Below are 21893 nucleotides of genomic sequence, written 5' to 3'. Positions count from 1 at the left end.
GGTCATGCAAATCCTAAAGGCGGGACCCCCGTTCCTTGGGAAACCCGGGTGGGAGCTTGGATGCCGCTGCGCTCCGGAACGCATCAGGCGCAATGCAGGCGCAATTCAGGGAAAATCCTTCTGCGCGGTGCAAGAGCCGAAGTTTGACAAGCGCGGCCGGAGAGGCGGGGCTTGGCTTCCTTGGCTCCGCCCCCCCGCCCCCGCCTCTTCCCCCCTCCCAGCCTTGTCCTCTTCCCCTCCACCCCCACTGAAAAGCAATAATATTATTAATAATAATAATCTCCATTAATATTCGCAATAATTGCGGGAACGCGCCTTCGGTCCTGCATGAGAAATTGTCCAGCCGTCGTCCCAATCCCTGGGGCGAAGGATCAGGCCGCTCCCCCCCCGACCCCCCCCTCGTCACCTTAAAATAAAGGATACTTTCTACAGGGTTGTCTTTGTTTCTGTTTTTTGCGCACTTCGTCTTTGGGGGTGGGCGTGTGGTTGGGGGTTGCAGGGGCTTCAGAAATCCACGCGCTTCCGACTCCGAAATCGCCTGCCGATTATCCAGCGGAACGACTTGCCACCCGAAGCTGTAGTAGCTGCTCCGATCCCTGAAGGCCTGTAAGAAGAGATTGGACGGGCCGTTTGGTCCGATCTCGGGGTTGGACTAGATGACCGCCACGGCCCCTTCCGACGCTTCTTATTTCCTACCCAGGTTTCCCCGTTCTTGCTGGCCCTGGGATTTGGGAAGTGTGAATTAAGCCCCCACCGCTTCACGGGATACAAAACGGGGGGGGAGTTTTGGGGTACTGCTGCCCACCCCACCCCACCCCCCAACTAGCCGGTTGGCGATGATGGGAGCGCTAAACCGAGATATCTGCGGGAGGGCTTAGCTGAGCCCCCCTGATTTGCTCCCGACACTAAAATTGGGTCGGTCTGGTTTGAACCCAGATCTTCTGCAGTCCGGCGCGGGGCGGGGCGAGGCGGCAGCGGTGCCAACTGCCGGGCGGATCGTCCGGCCGGGACCCTCCGGTTGGGGCTCAGCCTGGTCTTGTTCCCCTGGGAGGGTGGGGGGCTGCATTCCTTCCCGTGTGCCCCTCCTTCCCTTCTCTGCGCAGCCCGGAGGGGGGGGTCCTCTCCCTCTGGACGCCCCCCGCCCCGCGGCTGCAACCGGAGAGGCTCCGGCCGTCTTTGGCTGCCCTTCCTGGGACAGCTGGCCGGGCGGAAATACTTTCGGCAACTGGGTAATCGCCCCCCCCCCACTGCCGGAGAACTCGACCCGACCCTTCCCCGGCATTTCTGGAGCCGCGTCTCTGAGGCCAGCAGGCAGCGCTCGGGTCGGCGGGCGAAGGGACGCCATGCTCGGGGTGGTGGTGGTCCTCGGGGGTCTCCTCTGGATGCTGGCCGTCTCAGGTAGGCCTCGGGGGAGGGGGCTGAGAGCCGGGGGACCCCCCCCCCCCACATACACACCCGTCTTTGAACTCGAGTTTCTCCCCAGATTGTGGAAGGTTGGACCTGTGCGCCCTCAGGGCGCAGCAAGAGCAGCCCGTCTCCCCCCCTCCTCTTTCTCCCCCCCCCTCAGCAGCCCCCCCTTCTCTCCCCTCTGCAGCCTCGGGGGCTTCCGAAGTCGAGGGGCGCCTGAGAACGCGGCTCTTCCGGAACTACTACGCCACCGTCCTGCCGATCCGCCGCGTCTCCCACAAGGTCCCGGTGAGGGTGGGCATGTCCCTCTCGCAGCTGATCAGCTTAGTAAGTGGGGGGGCAGGGCGGCACGGGGGGGGGAAGCCCCGGACTTGACCCACCCCGAGCCCCGACTCGCTTAGTCTTCGGCCCCGCTGCGAAGCAACCGGGAGTGCCAAATGCAGAATAGCTGGGCTGGAAGCGGCACCTTGGAGGTCTTCTAGTCTAACCCCCTGCTCAAGGGGGGAGATCCTGTACCATTCCCGACAAATGGCTCTTTGCATGATTCAGCAGCCTCTGGAGGACCCCTGGCTCCCACCCCGCTACTCCAAACGAGGCCAATAGGGAGCGGCTGGGGAGGATGGGGCGTGAAGTGCCATCGTTCTTCCTCCTGAGTATATGAGGTCGCCTGGGGGTCTTTTGGGCACGGCCAGGCTTCTCTGTCCGCCCCCTTGGGTGCGAGTCACGGGCTGAGCCCCCCACCCCCCAAATATGTAAGACATATGTTGAGGTTTGCACACCTGATGCCAGCCTGCAACAGCTGAGATGGCGGCTATTAATAACTCATCATCCATTGCCCATCTTGCCTGGAGCTGGCGTTCCCTCGCGCCTGGTGGGAACTGGGGCGTTTTAGGAACTGTGGGACAGTTAGAGGGCTTGTCCCCCTGGTCTCTGAGATAAGCAGGCATATACATAGAATGAAGGCTATTGCTAAGCACATTGGTTTGTGCTTAAATTGTAAGCCGCCCTGAGTCTTCGGAGAAGGGCGGGATATAAATGGGATTAAAAAAAATACCAGCTGATCCACTTTGAGGATGGGGAGGGCTGGGATTGAGGTTTTTTTTTAATCCCATTTATATCCCGCCCTTCTCCGAAGACTCAGGGCGGCTTACAATCTAGGAAGCACAAATCAATGTGCTTAGCAATAGCCTTCATTCTATGTATATGCCTGCTTATTAGGGCTTTTGGGGGGGCCCCAAACGGCATTATTACAAAGTCAGCTTATTGCCCCCAACAATCTGGGTCCTCATTTTACCTACCTCGGAAGGATGGAAGGCTGAGTCAACCTTGAGCCTGGTGGGACGCGAACCTGCACTAATTGCAGGCAGCTGGTGTTACTTAAGGAGGCATTAGCCCACTGCTCCACCAAGGCTCCAGGCAACTCTGTGTCCATTTGCTGGATCGGCCGATCTTACTTCCTGACCATTGGAAGGATGAAAGCCCGTTTGGGCCATTGATTGAAGCACAAAGCTAAAAACCAGGCAACGGAGAGTTCTAGTCCTGCCTTAAGCATGAAAGCTGACTAGGTGACTTTAAGCCAACCACCAGGAGATGGTGAGTTCTAGTCCCACCTTAAGCTGACTAGGTGACTTTGAGCCAATCACCAGGAGATGGTGAGTTCTAGTCCCGCTTTAAGCATGAAAGCCGACTAAGTGACTTTGAGCCAACCACCAGGAGACAGTGAGTTCTAGTACTGCCTTAAGCATGAAAGCCGACTAGGTGACTTTGGGCCAATCACCAGGAGACGGTGGGTTCTAGTCCCGCCTTAAGCATGAAAGCCGACTAGGTGACTTTGGGCCAATCACCAGGAGAAGGTGAATTCTAGTCTTGCCTTAGGCACAAAAGCCAGCTGGGTCATTTGGGGGATACGATAGGGTAGGGTAGGATAGGATAGGACAGGGCAGGAGAGGACAGGGGAGGAGAGGAGAGGAGAGGAAATCTCCAGGCCACTTATGCTTGTTTGGAGGGCTCCCCGAGGTCATCTAGTCAATCCCCCCTGCTCAGTGCTGGATTCCAGATGAAGGCCTGGAGTCCAGCCTTTGCATGAACCCATCCGCCACAGAAGCGGGTCCAGCACCTCCTCCCTCAATCACTGGCTCTTCCTGGGAGGATGTTTTTCCTTTTTTTGGAGTGTTGAAAGTCCCGGCAATATGGGGGCTCTGGAAAGGACCCAAATGGACACCAGGCATCTTTGTCTTCTTTTCAGAATGAGAAGGATGAAGAGCTGACCACAAAGGTCTACATGGATCAGGTGAGTAAAATAAATAAATAAGCAGACCGCACATCTCGACTTTTTTGCCCTCCGCGGACAATTGCTGCCTCTGCCATAGTCTTAGACAAGCAAGGATACTTTTCTCGAACTTTCTTGATTGCAGAGGATCGAACAGGAGGAGAAATTTGAAGCTGGAGTAGAAGGAAGAGCAGCTATTTGGGGGGGGGAGGAGGAAGACAGGGGTTCAATGACAGCTGTAGAGAGATTGTGGGGAGGGACTCTGGGCCCCTAGCAAGAGGGATGTTGCCTATAACAGCTATGAAGCGCAGCGCTCCTGGGCAGTTGACCTCATCAATGCGGCTCCATCTGGGTTGCCAAAATTGAAGGTATCCAGAGAAACCATTTCTGCCTATTACCTCCTTCCTGAAGTCTGACACTGTGCCATATACAGGTAGTCCTCGCCTTACGTCCACAAGTGAGCCCAAAATTTCTGTTGCCAAGCGAGACATTTGTCAAGTGAATTTTGATCCATTTTATGATTTTTCTTCCCACCCTTGCTAAGTGAATCATTGCAGCTGTTCAGTTAGTAATGTGGTCGTTAAGTGAATTTGGCTTCCCCATTGACCTTGCTTGTCAGAAGGTCGAAAAAAGGGGATCACCTGACCCCAGGATGCTGCGACCATCGTAAATACGAGGCAGTTGCCAAGCGTCTGAATTTTGATCATGTGACCATGGGGATGCTGTGACGGTTGCAAGTATGAACAACGGTTGTAAGTCACTTTTGTTTGGTGCCGTTGTCACTTTGGATGGTCACTAAATGATCTGTAGAAAGTCGAGGACTGCCTGTACCTTAACATCATTCTTTAACTTACCGGCTGGCCTGTAATTTTTCCTCTTTTCTGCTTGATTATTCCATCACCTTCCTCGCCTGGCTTTCCTTGTCCGTCTCAGGAATGGATCGATTACCGGCTCACCTGGGATCCGGCTGAATTTGAGGGAATCACATCTATCCTACTTGATGCAGACAAAGTGTGGCTCCCGGATATCGTTCTCATGAACAAGTGAGCCTTCATGAGTACTAGCATCTTGATGCTGGCCTTGTCGATAACTGTTAGGGTGGGATGGGATGTTGGAGCTGACAGGAGCCTCCCCTTTGCTCTTTGATTTGACACTTGGGGGGGCGGGAAGGACGGAGGCAAGAGAAAGAAAAGAATAACCACCAGTGTCAGACCTGCCCCAATTCAGTCCTTTAGAAAAGAAAGATCCTCGACTCCCATTGGGTTGAAGCAAAGGGTTCTTTTATTAAGGATCTTGGCTACAAAATGGCTGCAATACTCCGATGAACGATTTCGAGCATCCATTTTTCTGTAGAAAGTCGAAGCAGTTTTGTGTTTCTGACCACAACAATGATGGCGTCTTTCTTCTCTTTTCCCTCCAGTAATGACGGCGTCTTCGAAATCGCTCTCAGCGTGAATGTCCTTGTGCACTACAACGGGAGGGTCCAGTGGCAGCCCCCGGCCCTTTATCGGAGCAGCTGCAGCATCCAGGTTAGACTCCGCCCCCAGCCCTTGCCTCTCTGCCCACGATGGGCTTTGTAGTTCGGCCTACCATGGGAATGGGTGATATTAAGGCAGGGGTCCTCAAACCTGGCCCTTTTATGAGTTGTGGACTTCAACTCCCAGAATTCCTCAGGACTGAACTGCTGACAGTGAACAAAGTTAGCCTGCAATACAGGAGTCCTCAACTTATGAACACAAATTTATGCTGTTAAGTGAGAAATTTGTTAAGTGAGTTTTGCCCCATTTTATGACTTTTCTTGCCACATTTGTTAAGTGAATCACTGAAGTTGTTAAGTGAGCCACACAGTCATAAAGTGAATCTGCCTTTTTCCTTTGACTTTGCTTATCAGAAAGTCACAAAAGGGGATCACATGACTCTGGAACACGGCAACCATCATAAATATGAATCAGGTGCCAAGGGTCCGAATTTTATTCACCTGGCCATGCGGATGCTGCAACGGTCATAAGCGTGAAAAATGGTCATAAGTCACTTTTTCAGTGCCGTTGCAACTTTGAACAGTCACTAAATAAATGGTTGTGAGTCAGTGACTGCCTGTCCTGTATTTTAACCCCTGCGCCACCATGGCTCTTAACAACCTCCTTACTTAGCAATGGAAATTGCGGTCCCAGTTGTCGTAAGTTGAGGACTACTTGTGTTTCATAAAGGAAGATGTGGTTAATGGACTACGCCAAGGTGGCATATACTTCCTGGTTTTTTCCCCCCTGTTTTTTTTTTGTGGCATTGCAGGTGTCCTACTTCCCGTTCGATTGGCAAAACTGCACAATGGTGTTCCGCTCGTACACGTACGACGCTTCGGAACTCACCCTTCTTCACCCCATCAACAGGAGCGGGCAGGAGGTGAAGGAGATCTTAATATACGAGAACACATTTATTGGTGAGGAAAATACGCTGAGAGGCGGGGATGCTTGCCTGTTTGCTGCGCAGACTCAAGTACGTGATAGAAATCCATGGTCCTCGGGTGTGTCCCACGAACCCCGTACACCAGCTTTATTCAATTAACCAAGGAAGGGTTTTCACGGGAACCCCATCCTCAGTTCGCAGTCAATGCAATTTTGCTTCGTTTTCATTCCTTACAACGTCTCCCTCGAAGGACGAGTGTCCAGAGGGACAGTACAGTAATGATGACAATGATGTTATCCATTCTGCCGTGTCCATACTGTTGGCGATTCTCAGGGCCAGGGGGTCTCTCCCCGTCTTCTGATCTTGCACTGCTTCTTTTGAATTGTTCTATGCTCTAGCTTAGAGGTCCCCAACCTCTTGGGCAGCAGGGACCGGTGCCATGAGAAAGGTGTTTCCTCAGACGAGACAGGGTGTGGTTTTGCATACTGCCTGCATCCCACAGATGGGGCTTTGCTTGTTTGCTGGCATGCCACGGCCTGGTACTGGTTCATGGATAGGGGGTTGGGGACCCCTACTCTAGCTGTTGTCAGCTTTGATAATGACAGTATTCTTGGATGGTCTGATTTCCTTTTCCCACTAACTCTTCCAAACATACAGTGGTTGGTACCTCGGTACTCATCCTTAATTGATTCCGGACGGCCTTATACGTACCAAAAATGGTGAGCACCAAACAAATTTTTCCCATAAGGAATAATGTAGTGAGTCACAAGGTAGCCGACACCAAGGTCTAGCTTTTGCGTTGGGTACCAAACAAACAATGAGTAGCGGGACAAAATTTTCACGTCAAAATGCACTGAGTACCAAATTCGATGAATTTCAAAACAGTTGAGTACCAAGGTACCACTATAAATGCTTCTTCCAGCGATTTCCCCCACACGACATGGCCAAAGTAAGCGAGATGCAGTTTTTGTGATTTTTCCTTGCCTGGTGTTACGCACTACAATGTTTGCTTGTTAGTCACCTTTGCCGTCCAAGCGATACATAGGAGTTGTCTCCAGATCTGCGAGGTCTATTTTTTAAAAAAGGGATAGGCTTCAATTGCACAGTTGCGGCTGCCATCTTGACTGTTTTGATCTCCCGGCCTCAAATCAATGTCCATATTGTCTCTTAAGCCATCCTCAAAAAGATCTAGAGCAGGGCGGCCTTCTATCCTGGGTCAAACGAATTCAGGATTTACCCACAAAATCCTCCATTCTGCTCAGACTATCTCCCCTCCGAAGTCCCCGGCTCTGCTCAGCTCTGTCTCTTGGGGCCCTTCCTCAGTCTGCTCAAAGAACAAGGGGGCTTCTCGGCCGAGGGGAACCCCCCACCCAACTGGAGGAGACGTATGGGGTCGGGAGCCTTCCTTTCAGAGGTCCCCCCTCCTTTCTTTCCCCAGACAACGGGCAGTGGGAGATCCATCACAAACCGTCCCGCAAAAACACTCATCCGAAGGATCCGCTTTACGAGGATATCACTTTCTACCTCATCATCCGTCGCAAACCGCTCTTCTATCTCATCAACGTCATCATTCCTTGTATCTTGATCACCATCCTGGCCATCTTCGTGTTTTATCTCCCGCCGGATGCTGGTGAGCTGGCTGCGAGCGAACTCCGGTGTCTTTCGTGGCAGCGCACAGGGGTTAGGCTAGGACAGGGATAGATAACCTCGGCTCTTTTATGACTCGTGGACTTCAACTCAGCATAGCTGACTCAGGAATTCTGGGATTTGGTCCATGAGTCGTAAAAGAGCCGAGGTTGCCTACCCCTGGGCTAGGACAACTCGACGCGGGACAAGAATTACACCATTATCGAAGAAATGGTGGAATAGAAACATTAAGGAAAAGATGCCAAAGGGAGGACAAAAATGAAATACGGATGGCAGAAAATAAAATAATATTTTAAACAATTAAATTGAATTGTCAAATTGTCCTACAGCGAGTTGGGCATGATGAGTTGTCCACGGCAAATTGACCGTGGCAAGATGGCCACGGTGAGTTGGGGGGTGCATCTTCCCTTTGAGCTTGTCCGCTTGAAATGGCAAGAGATCATTTCCTTCCTGGTACCCTAAATCCCCCCACCCAAAACCACCCTTTTCTATGGCTGGGAACTTCTTCCGCAACCGCGGAGAGGCTGCGGAGTCCCAGCAGTCGAAATTTTGTGGTTAGGTCTGGGGAGGCTTCTCCATGGGGGGGCGTCCTCCCAGGCGCCCCAAAGTAGAGCTGGTCCTCTTTTAGGGAGAGGGACAGGGGGGGGGCAGTGCTTGTGAAGAGTTGCTGAAGGGAAACCATTGAATTCCTAAACGGCCGTCCTTCTTCGTCTCCTCATTCTACCTTCTCAAGGTGAAAGGCCATCTAGGTGCACCAGACTTTATGGGAATGGTTATGTCCTTGGCCCCCAGTTCCTGCCCCCACCCCTGGATCCCATGAGGAGGACAAAAGGAAGCTATCCTTAATTTGCCCCCTCCCAACACTTCCTAGTGAGATCAGAGTGGGACATGTCCTGTGAGTTGAATCCATGACTTATTCTCCAAAGCGCCTATTCAATGCTCCAGTGTTGGAGCATTCAGAGCTTCTGGAGGCAGGTTGTTCCACTGGTTAATTGTTCTAACTGTCAGGAAGTATTTTATTATTCTATTCTATTCTATTCTATTCTATTCTATTCTATTCTATTCTATTCTATTCTATTCTATTCTATTCTATTCTATTCTATTATTCTATTCTATTCTATTCTATTCTATTCTATTCTATTCTATTCTATTCTATTCTATTCTATTCTATTCTATTCTATTCTATTCTATCCTGTATTTTATTATTCTAATCTATTCTATTCTATCCCATAATTCTATTCTATTCTGTTCTGTTCTGTTCTGTTCTGTTCTTGTTCTTGTTCTTGTTCTTGTTCTTGTTCTATCCCATAATTCTATTCTATTCCATTCTTGTCATTATTCTGGTGAGGTCAAAGTGGGTCATCTCCTGTGAGTTGAACCCAGGACTTCAGAGGGGGGTCCCTGCAGTTTGGTTCTCCTTCAGGGGGACTTCAGGGCGAGCCCATTTTTCTTCTGCCTGCGCCGACTTCTGGGGAGGGTTCAGGCTGAGCCGCACCTGTCTGACTTCTCTTTCTCCTTGAACCAGGTGAGAAGATGACTCTCTCCATCTTCGCCCTCCTCACCCTCACCGTCTTCTTGCTCCTGTTGGCCAAGAAGGTCCCCGAGACGTCCCTGGCGGTGCCCATCATCATCAAGTACCTGATGTTCACCATGATCTTGGTCACTTTCTCCGTCATCCTCAGCGTGGTGGTGCTCAACATTCACCATCGCTCACCCAATTCCTACAAAATGCCCTTCTGGGTGAGGCAGGTAAAGCGGGCGAGAAGGTCATCCTGGAAGGTCCTTAGTGCAATCTGAGCTGGGCGGTTTCCTTGCAGATGTTTCATGGCCCAACTAAACAACATCACCAGTGTGATGATCATCAATGAACATTAACCAGCACTGAAGAGGTTCCCTCGTTGGGTCATGAAATGTCTGCAAGAAAACCACCCAGCTCAGACACCCCCCAGGCCCCCCCAGTCCTCCTCCTCCTCCTCCTCCTCCTCCTCTTCCTCCTCCTCCTCTTCTATGATGTTCCCTAGTTTGGGTCATGAAACGTCTGCAAGAAAACCACCAAGCTCAGAGAGCACCAAGGACGCCAGATTTGAATCCCGATCCACAAATATTCTCTCTATTAGTAGCTTAATACTTATTATCTCCGCTTCCCATATGGTCCTCTGGCCTCCATTTGACTGATGGGTCGATCCCATGGAGTTAGCCTCTAGTGCAGGGGTCCTCAAACATAGACACATTAAGACTTGTGGACTTTTTCCCCCACCTATCCCTTAAAGTGGAGAGATTGGAGATGAAGGGATTATAAGAGAGTAAGCAGGGCCACAGTGAGTATGCTGGCTGGGGAATTCTGGGAGTTGAAGTCCGCAGGTCTTAAAGTGGCCAAGGTTGGAGACCCCTACCCTGTTTCATGTCCTCCCCTGTCCCAGCTCCCTCCTCAAAGAAAGGGGCTGGCTGGGGAATTCTGGGAGCTGAGGTCCACCAGTCTTTAAGTGGCCAGGTTTGAGGACCCCTGCTCTAGTGGGATCCAGTGTGCACCTCCGAGGAGAGCCGGAGAGCCATTGCTCCTCCACCGATTCCCTCTCTGGCATCGGCGAGAGATCCGCCGTGAGTCGGATCTGAGTGTCCTGGGAGGGGGGTGGCACGTGTGATGCCTGAGCCAGGACAGTGCTGCAGCTGCCGAAACAGCCAAGGCGATCTTGGTGGGCATCGACGGAGGTAGAAGATCAGGATTGAGGGTTGCATGGGGGGCAAACAGGCTGCAACCACGAAGCGGAAGCTCTGCTTTTTTTTAAATGTCTGTCGCATCCGCCATTTTGACTTTTTGCGCTCCGTTTCCTCTATTCTACCTTTTGTGATTTCTCCCCCATTTATCCCACTTTTTTAAAAAAAAAAATTTATATGGGTCGTCCTCAGCTTACGACCGTAATGGACCCCAAAATTTCAGTTTTCACGTGAGACCTCTGTTAAGTGAGTTTCGCCCCATTTTACGACCTTTTTCGCCACAGCTGTTAAGCGGATCGCTGTGGCCGTTAAGCGAGTAACGTGGCCGTTAAGGCAACCCGGCTTCCCCCATCGACTTTGCTTGTCTGAAGATTGCGAAAGGGGATTGCATGACACCCTCCCACCGGGCGGCTGCGACCGTTGTAAATACGAGACAGTTGCCAAGCGGCTGAATTTTGATCACGGTTGTAAGTGTGAGAAATGGCCAGGAATCACATTTTTCAGTCTCGTCGTAACTTTGAACGGTCAGTAAAAGGAGCCGTTGTAAGTGGAGGACTCCCTGTATTAACATTTTTTTTAAAAAAAAACAACAACTTTGCACCGTGCAAATTGTGATATTTTAAAGCCCTGCTTTGTACCTGGACAGTTTTGGAGGTCAGGTGAAAAAGCGGAGAGACAGAGCGACTTTCTCGTCTTCCTCCTCCAGGTGTTTATCCACAAGCTGCCCCCCTATCTGCGTCTGCGGCGACCAAAGCTGGAGACCCCCCTCCAGGCGCCCCCTCCACCCCCCCGGAAGACCTCAGTGAAGGGCTGCCACCACGCCAATGAGTACTTCATTCGGACCCCCGCCTACGACTTCTCCAAGCCCAGCAGGTGCCCGGGGGGGGGGGGGTTGGTGCAGGAAAGGAATCCGGAGGGAGGGAGGGGAAAGGAGAAAGCGGAGGGAGGGAGGGGGAGGGAGGGGGAAGGAGAGAGAGAAGGGAGGAAAGAGGGAGGGAGGGGGAGGGGGAGAGTATGGCAGGGAAGGAAGCAGGGAGGGAGGGAGGGAGGGGAAAGGAGAAAGTGGAGGGAGGGAGGGAGGGAGAAAGTGGAGGGAGGGAGGGGGAGGGAGGGGGAAGGAGAGAGAGAAGGGAGGAAAGAGGGAGGGAGGGGGAGGGGAGAGGAAGGCAGGGAAGGAAGCAGGGAGGGAGGGGAAAGGAGAAAGCGGAGGGAGGGAGGGAGGGAGGGGGAGGGAGGGGGAAGGAGAGAGAGAAGGGAGGAAAGAGGGAGGGAGGGGGAGGGGGAGGGGGAGAGGGAGAGGAAGGAAGGAGGGAAGGAGGAATTGAGAGAGGAAGGAGGTGGAAGGGAACGAGAGACAGGGAAGGAGGAATAATTTGGGGTACTTCCCAAAATGGAAGTTGTGCTCACATCGAAAGCGCCTCCCACTTTCAGCCCTTTTTCGAACGGCCTGTTTGCCCTCCTGCGTATCTGGGCAAGACAACTTTGCACAAAGGCAACCCCAAAGTGTTGGGTAGTTAGTTTAATTTAATTTAATTTAATAATTTGATTTCTATACCGCCCTTCTCCCGAAGGACTCAGGGCGGTGAACAGGGCAATACACAATAAAAATCGAATACAAAAATTAAAAAGCCATTAAACATCATGCCCATAAAATCAATACATATTAAAGTTAAAACTAGTTTTAAAAAAAACCCAACCCCATCCCGTCAGAAGGTAGTTGGGAAGGTAGAAAAGCCAGCCGGGGAGGCCGAGTCTTCTGGGGATATTTTTCTGGGGCGCAAAGCAGGCGGTGGAGTGGGTTCCTCTCACCCCGCCCCTGCTGGCTGGGGAATTCTGGGAATTTATTTTAAAGCGACGGGGCCGGAGCCTCAGGCCGGTTGTGCGGAAGGAGCCCCTCCCCCCTTCAAGCCCCCTCCTCTCCTCCAAGGTTCCAGCCGGAGGCCTTCTCCACGGACCTGCGACGGTTCCTCGACGGCCCCAGCCACGGCCTGGCCCTCCCCCCCGAGCTGAAGTCGGCCGTGGATGCCGTCCTGTACGTCGCCCGGCAGCTGCAGGAGCAGGAAGACTACGATGCGGTGAGTTGGGGAGGGAGGGACCGTGGCTAGAAAAGTCTTCATCAGGATCCAGTCCAAGCCGGGAACAATCAAAATGGAGACCGCTTCAGAAAGAAGGTTGCAGTTTATCGGAGAGCAGAGCCGGACAAACTCTGGGGGGGGGGGGGAAAGAGCACATAATATTAGGGAGTGGGGTTATATACCTTCTTGGTCTCTTCTTTCGAGTTGTTCCCCCGGCGTGAACTTTGACCTGAGTCTGCCTTTCTGGTATTCTGATGGTGGTGGGTTAATCCTATTATATCCCCAAGGTCAGATCCTGCTTCCCTGGGGGGGTGGGGGGTGGGGGGGCTGGCTGATGAGTGTTGGATTTTTTTTGGTGTGAGGGACTGTTGTTTCTAGGGGTCTTTGTCTTTCTAATCCCATCAGCGCCGAGCTTCCTGACTCCAGTCTTTCTGACAGGATTATCACATCTGCATTTCTGCAGACCTGGTTTCTGTTTGGGGCAGGGAGAATTGGGGGGGGGGGGTTGGTTTCTGCCGTTAAGGTCCTTTGGGGAAATATAATATTCTGCCTTTTTAATATTTCCCAAAATATTTCTTTCTCTGGATTCTTCCCAAGGAAGGAAGGAAGGAAGGAAGGAAGGAAGGAAGGAAGGAAGGAAGGAAGGAGAGAAAAGGGAGGGAGGGAGGGAGGGAGGAAGAAAGGAAGAAGAGAAAAGGGAGGGAGGGAGGAAGGAAGGAAGGGAGAGAGAGGGAAGGAATTAAGGAAGGAGAAAAGGGAGGGAGGAGAAGGGAGGGAGGGAGGAAGAAAGGAAGGAAGGAGAAAAGGGAGGGAGGAAGGAAAGAGAGAAGGGAGAGAGGGAAGGAAGGAAGGAGAAAAAGGAGGGAGGAGGAGGGAGGGAAGGAGGAAGGAAGGAGAGTAAAGGGAGGGAGGGAGGGAGGGAAGGAGGGAAGGAGAGAAATAGAAAAGGAAGGAAGGAAGGAAGGAAGGAAGGAAGGAAGGAAGGAAGGAAGGAAGGAAGGAAGGAGAAAATCAACCCCCAGATCCTCTGAGGGTTCAAAAGCTCAAGGGTCCACCACCACTACGAGATCAACACCCTAACCCTTTTCATGGACAGGGTGGACTTTGATCTCGCCATGGTGGCCATCTTGACTTTTTTGACACGCTCCCTGCTGAGGCCGCTTGCCCACACCAACCCCTTCGTAGCCTCCCTTGGGCTCCCATGTATGGCGGAGGGGGTCTTTCCAAGCCCCCCGCCCACCCATCCATGGATGCCCCTCCCCCTCCCCCTCCAGCTGAAGGAAGACTGGGAATACGTGGCCCTGGTGGTGGACCGCCTCTTCTTCTGGACCTTCGTGGTCTTCACCTCCATCGGCACCCTCATCATCTTCCTGGACGCCAGCCTCCACCTGCCCCCGGAGAATCCTTTCCCCTGAGGAGAACCCCACCCCATACACCCAGGGAAGGCAGACACACACCGGCCAGCCAGAGAAGACAACCCAGAAGGAGGTGGAGATGCCTTCAAACCATCTTCATCCCGAACAGCTTCCCCAACATGGCGCTCTCTGAATAGGTTGGACTGGAACTCCCATTTCTGCCCCCGCCGGAAGGGGGCTGAGGCTCATAGCGGTTGGAGTCCAAGGCACGTGGAGGACCCCGCCCGAGGAAGGGGTCAACTACTTTTCACCACAGAGTTTTGGGTTGCCACGGTGAAACCTGGAAAATTGCGCTCTGAATTTTGCTTTGGAACAGACAAGCTGCAGCGAAGGTGGTCGTGGAGAGGCGCGATTCGTGTGCCGCCCCCAATTTCCTCCTAAGCTCCCCCTAAATTCCCTTCTCCTGGACTTGTGCGTTCCAGAAGGGCAGGACTACACTTCCCATCCTCCTTGGCAAACCCAACCAGGATGTAAAGCTTCCTCCTTCCGCTATGTATTCAAGATGGACAGAGATTAACATTTACATGTTATTCATATGTAAGGGTGTAGGTCTACACCAGGGGTCTTCAAACTTGGCCCTTTTATGACTTGAGGACTTCAACTCCCAGAATTCCTCAGCCAGGCACGAATTCTGGGAGTTGAAGTCCACAAGTCATAAAAGGGTCATAGTTTCCTCACGCTGGCTTAGGAATTCTGGGAGTTGAAGTCCACAAGTCCTAAAGGGGGCCATAGTTCCCTCACGCTGGCTGAGGAATTCTGGGAGTTGAAGTCCACAGCTCATCAAAGGGACATAGTTCCCTTACGCTGGCTAAGGAATTCTGGGAGTTGAAGTCCACAAGTCATCAAAGGGTCATTGTTCCCTCACGCTGGCTGAGGAATTCTGGGAGTTGAAGTCCACAAGTCATCAAAGGGTCATAGTTTCCTCACGCTGGCTGAGGAATTCTGGGAGTTGAAGTCCACAAGTCATCAAAGGGTCATAGTTTCCTCATGCTGGCTGAGGAATTCTGGGAGTTGAAGTCAATGTCCTAAAAGGGCCAAGTTTGAAGACCCCGATCTATACATATGCTGTACATAGTATGTTTTAAATGTGTGTTATGTATGTGTACAGTTGGAGAGCAAGCGACTAAATTTTATTTTTAATGTGTGCCGTTGTGCGCACAGTAAAAAATGACAATAAAGATGATCTAATCTCATGTAACCAATTCTGCTTTTCTTTCATGAAAATTAGACCCTTTTTTTTAAAAAAAAGGTACTACTTTTCTAAATTTAATATAATTACAGCATCGAATGCAAATCCATCCTTTGAAGACTCATAAATTGTTCTGCTTTGTTCCAGCCACGGGGGGGGGGGTGGGGGTGGTCCTTGACGTACGACCATAGTGGAGCCCAAAACCTCTGTTGCTAAGTTGTAAAGTGAGGTTTTGCCCCATTTTTTTAAACCTTCCTTGCCACAGTTGTTCAGCGCAGTTGTGAAGTTAGGAACACGGTCGTTAAATGAATCCGTGGACTTTGCTGGTCAGAAAGGTGCAAAAGAGGACCCCGGGACGCTGTGACCGTCGTAAATACAAGTCAGTTGCCAAGCGTCCAAGTTTTCATCACATGTCCATGGTCATAAGCAGTGCTTTTTTTGTAAAAGAAAAAGGTGCTGGAACTCACACATATCATACAACCCACCTTGCCTACCCTACAAGGTTCCATCCCAAAAAGGTGCCGGAACTCCGTTCTGGGTGTTCTATGAGAAAAAAAGCCCTGGTCATAAGTGTGAAAAACGGTCATAAGTCAGTTTTTTCAGTGCCGTTATAAGTTTGAATAGTCACTAAATGAACTGTTGTAAGTCGAGGACTGCATATAGAATAGAATAGAACAAAATAATAAAATATAGAATTGAATAGAATATAGAATTGAATAATAAAATATATAAAATAGAATAATAAAATATAGAATATAATAGAATATAGAAAGGAATAGAAACAAAAATAATACAGAATAGAATAGAATAGAATAGAATAGAATAGAATAGAATAGAATAGAATAGAATAGAATAGAATAGAATAGAATAGAATAGAAGCTGGAAGGGGCCTTGGAGGTCTTCTAGTCCAACCCCTTGCTCAAGCAGCCGAACCTACACCATCTCAGACAAGTGACTTTCTAGCGCAGACATGTCAAACACAAGGCCCGGGGGCCGGATCCGCCCCACAAAGTGGTTTCATGCGGCCCGCGAAGCCATCCTGGAAACAGTGAGGGAACGGCCCCCACTGCCTTGGCCCTGGCCCAGAGACCCTCCTTCTGCCAGAGACCCTCAGATGTGTCCCACTCCTGCCCAGGCCCCCATAGGCACCCTTGATGCGAACGAGGTAGAGCTGGCCACGCCCACGCAACAGGCCATACGCACTCTAGCCACGCCCACCCAGTAGGCCACGCCCACCCTGGCCACACCCACCCGGCCCCCTGAGGGCAACCGCAATGCTGATGTGGCCCTCAATGAAATTGAGTTTGACACCCCTGGTCTAGCGCCTCGTCTTAAGAACCTCCCGTGATGGAGCACCCACGATTTCTGGTGGCAAGCGGTTCCACTGGCTAATTGTCCTCACTGTCAGGAAGTTTCTCTATACCTATATAAGCAGCAACAAACTTAATTCCCACCTGTTTCTGGAGCCTCTTTGGTTTTCCCCGAATGCTCAGGAGTAGGAACGGTGTTGGAATTGGGGGGGGGGAATAAGGATTGGGGGAGGGTCTTCACAGATCTTCCCTTGCCCAGAAGGAGGAGTTTTTGTGGAAAGACCCAATTTTGGTGTCAAAAGATCTCAGCCCTTTGCAACCCAACGGATGCCCCTCCCTTTTCACTCCCCCCTTGTGTAAACAGCACCCCTAAAGTTGCCTTATGGGTTGTGTGGTTAGGGGGAACCCAGGGCAGGGCGTGACTGAAGCGGCGAGGCTCAAAGTCCCATCGAAAGTCCGATTAAACATTAGCGGGAAAAGACTGTGCCAAGATTGTGTTCTAGAATAAAGGCCAGGAGAAACTTTTGCAAATGTTTCTTTCTTTATGGACTTTCCGTTCGGAGGCTCCCTCGGACAGGTCAACGGTTCAGCCGCGAGAAAAAGGGCCCCGGCACCCATGCTTCCCAGCCGCTTCCCATCCTCCACTTCCCAATCCAGACGTGGCACTCGAGACGTGCTCGGGAACACACCCTCCGCGATGGAGGCCTGGATGGTGCACAGCACCAGCGTGACTGGTGGGGGGGGGGTTTCTCGGTTCACCCAAAGCCGCATCCCCTCTCTGCCCCTCCCTTCCCCTAAGATGCTAGACTCGGCTCTGGTCGGCCATTTGGCTGAGCCGGTCCTGGTAAAACCGAAGCAGGTTCCAGCCATCTTGAGCCGTGAGGTTCTCCCCTCCCCGCCTCTCCAGGTAGGCCATGTTTTCGGGCTTCAGGTGCGAAACGTGCATGCGAAGCTCGGAGCAGCCTTGTTGCCAAGCAGCCTGAAATATGGGGGGGGGGTGGAAGAAAAAAACAGTTTGCAAAGGGTCAGCGCTGCTCCCACCCCCACTCCCCCGCTTGGCTTGCCCTATCCGGACATCATCAGCCTTAAGTGGGCAAACGGTCTGGTGGTTTGAAGGCAGCAGGCCAGAAAATGGGAGATTGAGAGTTCTAGTTCCCATGGCATAAAAGCCGGTTGGGTGACTTTGGTCCCATCACCAGGTGATGGTGAGTTCTAGTCCCCCTTTAAGCATGGAAGCTAACTGGGTCACTTTGGTCCCATCACCAGGTGATGGTGAGTTCTAGTCCTTCTATAAGCATAAAAGCCAACTGGGTGAGTTTGGTCCCATCACCAGGTGACGGTGAGTTCTAGTCCCGCTTTAAGCACGGAAGCCAACTGGGTGACTTTGGTCCCATCACCAGGTAACGGTGAGTTCTAGTCCCGCTATAAGCATAAAAGCCAACTGGGTGAGTTTGGTCCCATCACCAGGTGATGGTGAGTTCTAGTCCCCCTTTGAGCACAGAAGCCAACTGGGTGACTTTGGTCCAATCACCAGGTGACAGTGAGTTCTAGTCCCACCTTATGCAAGAAAACCAGTTGGGTGACTCCAGGCTAATCACCAGGAGTCGGGAGAGTTCTAGTCCTGCCTTAGATGTGAAAGCTGGCTGCTGACTTTGGGCAACTCATTCCCTCCCAGCCCAAACCCACCTCACAGGGCTGTTGTGGGGAGGAAGGCGTGCCGGCTACGTTCACCAACTTGAGTTATTGGTAAACATAATACGGGCAGGATGGCAATAACCGTGTAGTGCAATGGAAGCAGGCCAAGGGGCAGGCCGGTGACTGAACCCCACCTGGGATGGGGTGGGGGTGTCTCACCTTGGCTGCCTCCTTCAGCAGGGAGTTCCCGATCCGCATCCCTGCAAGGAAGGGGGTCAGAAGAGCAAGGGTAAAATCAGGGGGGCAGGACCCCATTCCCCCACCCAGGAAGCTGGCAAGGGCAGAGCAGGGACCACGCCAGGGCTTGGGGTCCCCCAGGAAAATGGGTCGATCGGCCAACGAAGGAAAGATAGATTTCCTGGCCTTGTCAGGTGGAACTCCCTGCCACCAGATATAAAGTGGAAGGGAAATGGTGGACTTTGTTTAGGGAAATCCCGGGTATTGCGCTGGGACTGAGGGCTCTCTAGAGCGCTGAATAAATAAAAGAGCGCAAAAAAGCACCCGGGCACGGGGGGGTCTATCGGGAGGGCAAAGGGTGATGGGACACGATGTCACAGGGGTCACGACATCATCGGCCTCTCTGACCTCCTGCCTCGGGCCCAGGTCGTGTGAACCCACAAGCCAGGCACCGGGCGTTTTGAACCACGGTTTCCGAATGGCTGTGTGAACGCTACCCAGTGTGGCTTGCTTGGGAAACCGTGATTAAGCCCGCTGTGGCTGGGCAGGCCAGGTGAGCCCAACTGCCGAGGGCAAAGTCAGGGGGTCTTCCGATCTCACCTCTGAATTCCGGCATGACGTAAAAATTGTCAATGTAGAGATTTTTCCCTTTCCAGCTGTTGTAGGTGTAGCTGGATAGGACGTATCCAGCCAGGGTGAAACCTGTAGGGAAGGAAGGAAGGAAGGAAGGAAGGAAGGAAGGAAGGAAGGAAGGAAGGAAGGAAGGAAGGAAGGAGATGGGAAGGAAGGAAGGAAGGAAGGAAGGAAGGAAGGAAGGAAGGAAGGAGATGGGAAGGAAGGAAGGAAGGAAGGAAGGAAGGAAGGAAGGAAGGAAGGAAGGAAGGAGATGGGAAGGAAGGAAGGAAGGAAGGAAGGAGATGGGAAGGAAGGAAGGAAGGAAGGGGGAGGAAAGAAAGGAAGAAAGAAAGAGAGAGAGAGAGAGAGAAATGGGAGGGAGGAACAGGAAGGAAGGGAGGGAGGGAGGGAGGGAGGGAGGGAGGAAGGAAGGAAGGAAGGAAGGAAGGAGGAAGAAAGGAGAAAACAAAAAGAAAGGAGAGAGAGAAAGAGAGAGAGAAAGAGAAAGAAAAGAAAAAGGAAAGAAGGAAGGAAGGAAAAGAGTGAGGGAAGAAAAGAGGAAGGAAGGAGAGAAACAAAAGGAAGGAAGGAAGGAGTGAGACAAAGAGAGAACAATAAAGAAAGAAAAAAGGGAAGGAAAGAAGGAAGGAAGAGTGAGGGACGAAGGGAGGAAAAGAGGGAAGAGAGAAACAAGGAAAGGAGAAAAAGAAAGAAAGAAAGAAAGAAAGAAAGAAAGAAAGAAAGAAAGAGGAGGGAGGGAGAGAGAAAGAAAGAAAGAAGAGGAAGGAAGGAAGGAGAGAAGCAAAAGGAAGGAAGAGAAAGAAAGAGAGAGAGAGAGAGAAAGGGATCTAGTCAAGGGATCCCTTTCTATCCTTGGGATTGTGCATAATTTCGCGCAAAAATCCCCGATTCCGTGCCCGAGAGAGCCAGGGGTGCAAATCCCCTGGGGGGGTCATCAGGACCCCCCCCCAAGAGGGCCAGGATGGCGGCTGCCCCCCCCCCCGGTCAAACACGCAGAGCATCCATCAAACACAACTTTGTGGCCCCCATTCCCCCCCCCGGTTCCCCTGGGCCCCTCCTCTCCCTCTGCCCCCGTAGCCCCCCTTCCCCAAAGAGCGGGGTCTCCATCGGGGTCCCCCCCCTACCTTCCGGGCTCTCCCGCTCCGGGGGGATCTCAGCCACAAAACACTCAAATTTCGGCTGAGGGCCGAATCCGGCTTTTTCCAGGACTGGAGAAAAAGGAGAAGGGAAAACGTTTTTTTTTTGGGGGGGGGAAGGGGAAACGCCCCCCCAAACCCGGAATTCTGGGAGTCGAATTCCACACTTTGCACATGCTCAGAACCCCCCCCACCCTGCCTCGCCATACCTTGCACGTTGGTGGACAGGCGTTGCAGAGGGACGTTGTAAATGACAGCGATGTCCTGCGGAGAGACGAAACAACACGCGTCCTTGACTTGCGACGGCCGTCAGATCTCAAGGCGCTCCCTGCGTCAGTCCTCAACGTACGACAGTTTGTTCAAATTTCACTGGAAAAAGTGAGGCCTGACCCTTTTTTCCCCCCACCCCCCCACACTTAATGACCGTTGCAGGGTCCCCGCAGGTCACGTGCTCCAAATCCTGACCTTTGGCAATCGACTCGTATTTATGACAGCCGCAGGGATCCCTTCCGGCGACGGTCTGATGGGGAAGTCTCAGATCCGCTTAACGACCGTGCTGCTGATTTAACAGCTGCAGTAATTCGCTTAATAACCGGGCCAAAAAAAAGGTTGTAAAATGGGGGAGGGGAAAAAAAATCCCTTAACAATGAAGGAAGGAAGGCTGTTTAAGGATGCATGCACGATTTGTTTAGCGACCGTTCAAGGGACACTGGAAAAAAACCCCGACTTACGACGTTCAAAGTTAGGACAGCGCTTGAAAAAAAGAGACCTGTGACCGTTTTTCACACTTAACGACCGTTCCAGGCGCCCCACTCTTCACATGTTCCAAACTCGGACGCTGGGCAACTGACTCGCATTTATGACGGTCCCAGAGTCACGCGATCCCCTTTTTTGCTGACCTTCCCGGCTGGCTTCTGACACACAAAGTCAACGGAGGGAGCCAGCTTCGCTTAACGTGACTTGAAAACTCCCTTAACGACCGTCCCGGTTAGGCCGTTAAGTGGAGGACTTCCCCACATTGGTTATCCCACGTGGCTACGGCCCGTCCCGCCCGTCCGGCGGCCTCACCTTGATCAGGCGCATGATGTCCCTGAGGTCCCTGGGGGCGCAGGGGCGGACCACCACAAAGCTCATGCTTCCCAGCCGTCCCTTGCTCCTCTTTCCGTCTCTGCCTGCCTCTTGGCTCAGCCGGGCCGCTTGACGGACGGACGGGCGGGAGAAGGCGGGGAGATTTATGGCCCCCTCCTCGTTCCTCCCCCCCCATCGCTTGACCCACTTGGCAGGCTGAAGGCCCCCACCCTTGGGAAGTGGGGGGAGAGGGAGGGGAGAACCAGGGAGGGAGGGGCACTTGATTTTTTTTTAAAAAAAAGGAAAAGAGGAAAATTTTAAATTAGATTTTAAAGATAAAAATAAAAAAACAATCTTTTAAAAAATTGAAAAGTGGGGAGGGGGGCTGTTTGCTCTTGGAAGGGGGGGTCCTCTCTGAGCTTCCTTCCTTTCTTCTCCTCCTTCCTTCCCTCCTTTCTTTCTTTCCTTCCTTCCTTCCTTTCATTCTTTCTTTCTTTCCCTTTTTCTTTCCTTCCTTTCCTTCCTTCCTTCTTCCCTCCTTCCCTTCCTTTTCCTTCCTTTTCCTCCCTCCTTCCCTCTTGTCTTCCTTCCTTCCTTCTCTTCCTTCTTTCTTTTCCTTCCTTTCCTTCTTCCTCTTTCCTTTTTTCTTTCCTTCCTTTACTTTCTTTTGCTTCCATCCTTCCCTCTTTCTTTCTTTCTTTCTTTCTTTCTTTCCTTTCATTCTCTTTCCCTTTTTCTTTCTTTTCTTTCC

The 21893-nt window shown here is 51.9% G+C and overlaps 2 protein-coding genes across 2 annotated transcripts; one reads left to right on the top strand and one right to left on the bottom strand.

Annotated features, from left to right (window-relative positions):
* Positions 1-1314: 1314 nt before the first annotated feature.
* Positions 1315-14143, top strand: LOC308676998 (acetylcholine receptor subunit beta-like). Its single transcript, XM_081343098.1, has 11 exons — positions 1315-1398; positions 1595-1734; positions 3653-3697; positions 4610-4719; positions 5097-5205; positions 5966-6113; positions 7518-7709; positions 9252-9475; positions 11148-11314; positions 12369-12516; positions 13791-14143. Exons 1-11 carry the CDS (start codon positions 1344-1346, stop codon positions 13929-13931), a joined length of 1479 nt encoding a protein of 492 aa, XP_081199224.1. The 5' UTR covers positions 1315-1343; the 3' UTR covers positions 13932-14143.
* Positions 14144-17095: 2952 nt separating this feature from the next.
* Positions 17096-21623, bottom strand: LOC308677853 (diamine acetyltransferase 1-like). The gene is made up of 6 exons (XM_081344550.1): positions 21143-21623; positions 20284-20338; positions 20063-20146; positions 18903-19004; positions 18285-18325; positions 17096-17409 (listed from the first exon to the last, which is right to left on the bottom strand). The coding sequence occupies exons 1-6, from the start codon at positions 21206-21208 to the stop codon at positions 17233-17235; spliced, it is 525 nt and encodes a 174-aa protein (XP_081200676.1). The 5' UTR covers positions 21209-21623; the 3' UTR covers positions 17096-17232.
* Positions 21624-21893: the final 270 nt, after the last annotated feature.

The sequence above is a fragment of the Vipera berus genome (genome assembly GCF_964194415.1).
Source record: "Vipera berus genome assembly, chromosome: Z".
NCBI lineage: Eukaryota > Metazoa > Chordata > Lepidosauria > Squamata > Viperidae > Vipera > Vipera berus.
The sequence above is the reverse complement of the archived record's forward strand: the minus strand, read 5'-3'. Positions and strand labels throughout refer to the sequence as shown.